The 5,745-nt window shown below is 37.8% G+C and overlaps 1 protein-coding gene across 1 annotated transcript; it reads right to left on the reverse strand.

Moving 5' to 3' along the window:
- Nucleotides 1–2,220: 2,220 nt before the first annotated feature.
- LOC140177593 (uncharacterized) lies at nucleotides 2,221–4,077 on the reverse strand. Its single transcript, XM_072210723.1, has 5 exons — nucleotides 3,596–4,077; nucleotides 3,193–3,437; nucleotides 2,687–2,883; nucleotides 2,384–2,543; nucleotides 2,221–2,303 (listed from the first exon to the last, which is right to left on the reverse strand). The coding sequence occupies exons 1-5, from the start codon at nucleotides 4,075–4,077 to the stop codon at nucleotides 2,221–2,223; spliced, it is 1,167 nt and encodes a 388-aa protein (XP_072066824.1).
- Nucleotides 4,078–5,745: the final 1,668 nt, after the last annotated feature.

Genomic DNA, 5,745 nt, shown 5'->3' on the forward strand with positions numbered 1-5,745 from the left:
GACACACAAATCCCTCATTAAACCATTTCTAAGACACATGAAGCCATCATTAAACCATTTGCAAGACACATAAACCCCTTCAATACTTACATTATAAGACATTTAAATCCCTGTAAATACTAATACTAGCCTAATTATTATACTTTTGATTGTCTTGCCTTCTTCTTCTTTGGTTGCCAATTGAAATTACTTGAAGCTCCCTTACATGTCTTATAATAGTGACCCTTTTTTTCTCACTTGCTACATGTCATCTCGAAGGCCTTCTTCACTTTGTTCCCTGTTAATTGGCTCTCAAACACAGGATCAATAGTTCTTCTCTTCCTAAGACGACCAGGGGATCTTTTGATGGCAGGTGCCACTAACCTAAAAGCATCTGATGTCTCCCAAAATTCTTCACTATTTACCAAGGTTTTGAAAACCGGACCGGCCTTAACGCTTAAAACCAGTCTGTAAAAAATTGGTGAAAAAATCGGTCAAACCAGTAGTTAACCGGTGAACCGACTGAACCAGTCAGTTTTTTCGAAGGCCCGGTTCTCTCATTCACATCAAAACGGTGCCGTTTTGATTTTTTTTTTTAAAAAAAAAGAGAAAACAAAACACGAGAAGACCCCCCAAATACCCCTCTCCCTTCTCGCTCATTCTCAGTCTCACTTTTACTGGCAAAATCCCTAATTTCAAAGGTGGCAGCTTTGGAGAGGAGCAGAAGAATGATCGGAGCCCTCGGAAGCGGCGGAGGAAGGAGGCAGTGGAGCTGTGTCTAAGGTTGATGTGCATGGATTGTTCTCATTGTTTCAGTGTCTCTCTCACTCCCAGTCTCAGCCGCCGCCACTCTTCTCCTCACTGTCTCTGTGCTCGTTGTGAAGCCCGCCTCTGTCCTCGCCGTCGTCGGCTGTCTCTTTCTCATTGTCAAAATTCCTCTGTCTTGGAGCCATCTCTCTCTCTCTCTCTCTCTCTCTCTCTCTCTCTCTCTGTGTGTGTGTATCGAGCACCACGCTCTGCGAAGCGCGAACATACCCGTTCCGCATTGGACTCTTCGCCGTCACCATGAGTTCTTCAATCCTCGTCGTTCCTCAACATCTTCTTCGTGGTCTTCTTTATTTTCACTGACTTTCTCCCTTTTTACTTTAGTTTTTGATTGTTTCCTCTGTTTGTGTGGAATGAGTCATTGATTATTTGTTAATTTTATTTATTCTGATTTCTGAGTTGCTTCACTTGTTTGTTGCTGTTTTTTTTATTATCAGTTGATAGTGCTATGATGCACTTCACTACATTGTTTATGGAAATTCGTAATCTTCTCCATGTTTCTGTTAATGGAATACAGTGGTAACAGAGTATAGAGAATAAATGTTGAAAACTAGTGATCACATTGTGGAATTCTATATTCTGTAATGTATTCTTCTAATTATCCTCCTAATTTTGATATAATTTTGGATCCTGGATTTTGAATGCTGAATTGAATTTTGGTATAATTTTATAATGCTGAACAGAATTGATATAATTTTGGATTTTAAATTGCCGTAATTCTGAATTTTACTGTAATTGTTGTATTGGCTGAGGTTTTTATTTTGCTCTAATGGCTGAGAAGTTGGGTTTTAATGGGGCAGGGGATAGTTTGTTTTGCACATCTTGAGAAAATGTTGCTATTGAGATTGGTTCATAGCTATTTCTAATTAGTAATTTGGCATTAATTGAGTGAGTTTTGTCTAATTAAATAATTATTGATATTATTATTGATTGTTGGTGATTGTTGATTGAATATGGATATAGTATTTTATGCCATGATTTCTTTTAGTTATAAATTGTAATATTTGAATTTGAATGTAGAATTTTAATGATGAGATGAGATTTAGTTTAGTTAGTAGGTGGGTTATGAAATTTTAAATTTTATTATTATATGAATGATTGAAACAATTTAGAAGAATACATTACAGAATATAGAATTCAAATTGTGGAACTAAACATGATGTATCTTTAATTTATGCCATGATTTCACATTGTGGAATTCACATTGTTGCTGATTAAGTTGTAGTATATTGTATTTTTAATAATTTTATTTTATATTTAACGAAACCGGTTTGACCATGGTTCAACCGCGGTTGGACCATTGAACCAATGAACCAGTTACTCGATCGGTTCAATGACCGGTTCGATTGTCGCAACCTTGCTATTTACAGGTTGAATTGTTATACCATAAGTGGCACACATGGCATCCATGGTAAGTCACTCATGCACAAAATCTCCAGGCTTCAAGTTAAGCTTCCACAGCCTAGAGATTACAGCAACTACATGTTTACATGGTATGCCTGCAACAAATTGCCTTATTGGAAATCTCAACATTAATGTAGATAATAGTAACTACAAATTACTAGTACTAGAGAATTACCAGTAAGCTGCCATAGGTTACAAGTGCAGGCCTTTTCCTTTAGATTCATTCCAAGCTTGCTTTGGCGTCTTTGAACCTCAAAGATAACTCTTTCATCATCTCTAGTCCACTCTACTGTCCACTTAGTGCTTCCAGGCTTAATGAATTCATCCAACCTTTGCTGTTGCACAGAGCCAATTTTCCATGATAATTACTTAGCATCTTCTTATGTCCAGCCAGTTTTCTCATTATATAACACCTTGAAGCCTCACACATTGTCAAAATTGGCTTGCTCTTATACTCCACAATCTTAACATTCTAAACCTCACACATATTGTTAGTGATGTTATCAACCTTCGGATAGTGAGAGAATTGACTTTTAGTCCATGCAGATTCACGAAATTTGGAGAGATACTCCCCGGCTGGCTGGTTCACCGATTTCAACTTGTCCATATTTGCACGAAACTCAGGAGTTGTTGTACTCCTTGCACATTGCCACACTAGTCCCTTGGATTGTTTGTCTTTTCATTGCTTAACAAAATATTTCCAGATGTGGAGGACACAGTTCCTGTGATGCGCCCGTGGCATAACTTCTTGAAGAGCAACCTCCAATTCTTTCCACACAATAGGCACACAATCGTTGGATTAATAATTCAGATTGGGTATCAAATAAAACAACACATAAAATAAAATTCAGTATCAACACAATAATTAACACATAAATACTTAACAAACCTTCTGTTGATCAGAAATAAAATTCTAACCAAATTCAGTGCATGAGCTTAGGTTCTCCTGGAAGAGAGTTAGAAACCACCTTCATGTTTCAGTACATTCACTGTCAACCACAACATAAGCAATTACGAAGAAGTGGTTGTTAGCATCTTGAGCCATGACTGAAAGGAGGTGGCCACCAAAATAACCCTTTAGGTGACAGCCATCTAGCCCAATTAAAAGATGACATCCTGCCTTGAATCCACGTTTGCATGCATCCAATGATATGTATAGCTTGTCAAACACAGGTGGTGATTCAGGTTGGGGGATGACATCCACTATAGTTGTTGACTCTGGATTACTCCTATGAAGCTCACACAAGTAATTTCTAACCTCCCTAAATTGCTCCTTTTCATTTCATATAACCTTCTCTCTAGCTGTTTAGGGTGGGTATGGACATTATAGTCCTCTTTCATGTGCTCTAAAGTTTCCTTAGGTGATAGTTACGGCTGTGTGACCAACCTCTTCACTAGCTTGCTTGTAACCCATGATCTACTTTCCATGTTGCTTGTAAGATTTTTACCACAAGTGTGCTCCTTAACATATGTTTTAACTTGAAAACACAGTTCCTGGCTGTTCCAGGAAGTTAGGATTAGCCAAGAACAACCCTTTTCAGCACACTTTGCTCTCACTTTATGCTTTTCATTTTTTATATACTCTAACTCTTTTCCTTCAAAAACAAACATGTCCTTCAATGATTTCTTGAATTGTGCCATAGTGTCAAAAATTTCTCCAACTTCGAAATCCACTTCACCATAACTAGTGTCATCATCAAATTCATGAAATTTAGGCTTTCTGACTTCATCATCAGAAGAAATTCGAGATTTGAATGCTTCTAATTCATATTGATATGGCTTGTCAATATCAGAATCTACCTCCTGCACTATGGGCTCATCATTGGCCCCTGTTCTAGACACTTCATTTGGACTTTGAACCTCACCCATAATGTCATTACAATTTGGACCCTTGTCTCTAGCATGTTGCCCTTGCCTTGGCCCATTCACAGCCTCATCCCTATCCAAAATATTCTTCTTGTCTTCTCCATATATCTCTTATTATTCTTCTTCTTGGTTTTAGGAGATAGGCCATCATCATCATTAACTTTTTTCTTCACAGGTGTCATAGTCTTTTTCTCAGGCGTTGCTCTCTTCTTCTTAGGTGTCATTTTCTTTTTGGGTGTGTCCTTCTTACTCTTGTTCCTGGACCTATTCCTTGAGCTTAACTCCGCACTACTACTGTTGCTGAGTGTCTCATAACCACGTGGGGGAGGCTTATAAGCCTCATATTCAGTGCTCTCATAACCATCATTAGTGGAGGAATCACTCAACTCTACAGGAACATCTCCTGCTTCATTCACAACTGGTTGGCTCACAGGATGATCAAAATACATATATAACTCACCGGTTTTCAAATTTGCTATCTTGTTATCACACATCTGGTTAATTTCTTTGTCACCTTTCAAAATGTGGAGGCTAGACTCTAGGTCAGGGGCAGTGGGGTCTTGCCAATACATAATCTTGTACTCTGTATCCTAGACCTCTGAAAATCTCCTCTAAATCCTTAAAATTAACAAAGTCAATGTCCAACTTGGGGAATCGCTCCACTTTACCATCAAGGTATTAGAGCATTCCATTGTCGTCTCTTTCAAACCACCCCCATGGTGAAACACCGGTATAATTTCAACATACATCTGCAATATATAAAGTTTACTGAGTGTGGCACAAATAAATTATAATTAACAGACATTAATATACCCAAAACAGACAAAAAAAAGCTTTACTTGAAGTAATAATCCAACCCTAATGAAAGTGACTGTTCTTCACAAATGTAAAATAATACACATATCATACTTTATGGTGGTTCATGAGAAGAATACTTGCTTCAAATAAACAAATGAAGGACCACAATGATGTGGTTTACAAACGGTTGAAGAAACTAGCCTCGAAGAACGGAAGTACGGCTCCGTCAACAACACATCACCACCCGTGTCAGCAAATGCCACGTTACTGCGTAGTTATCTCGTCCTCGCTGGCTCTCCTTCATCGTCGTTTCTGGTGGAAATTCTGACAGTCTCTAAGGTTTATAGTAATTTTATGTGTGAGATGAGGGCAAAGAGTGAGAGTGTGTGATATGTTAGGGAGGGAATGAGGAATGTATCTTAAAATTTGATTCTATGGTGCATCAAAACGGTAACATTTTTTATGATTGTGCAGCGACCTAGTTGTCTCATCAAATTATTTGAATCCACGTTAGAGAGTTACCGTTACACGTAGGATTTCTCGGTTAGATTTCACAGAAGAACTATTATAGGGTCCTTTCGGTCACATGGAGAGAATGGATAAGGGTAGCATTGTTATTGTCTAATGGTCAGTGACGTCAGGTCCTTTTCGTAAATGGTTAGGGACCGGGGTGGAGTTTTACTCTATTAAGAATCACTACAAAACAAACACAATTTTATAGGAGTTTTATAACAGAGATTCTAAAACACTCCTTCAAATTAATTAAGAGAACAAGATTTTTTTTCTTGATTTTGGTTCTTAATTTACAGCAAATTCTAATCTCAAATAACAGGAGTTACAAAACTCCCAAAATTAAAATCTTATTACTCCAAA

Source organism: Arachis hypogaea, chromosome 13 (genome assembly GCF_003086295.3).
Source record: "Arachis hypogaea cultivar Tifrunner chromosome 13, arahy.Tifrunner.gnm2.J5K5, whole genome shotgun sequence".
NCBI lineage: Eukaryota > Viridiplantae > Streptophyta > Magnoliopsida > Fabales > Fabaceae > Arachis > Arachis hypogaea.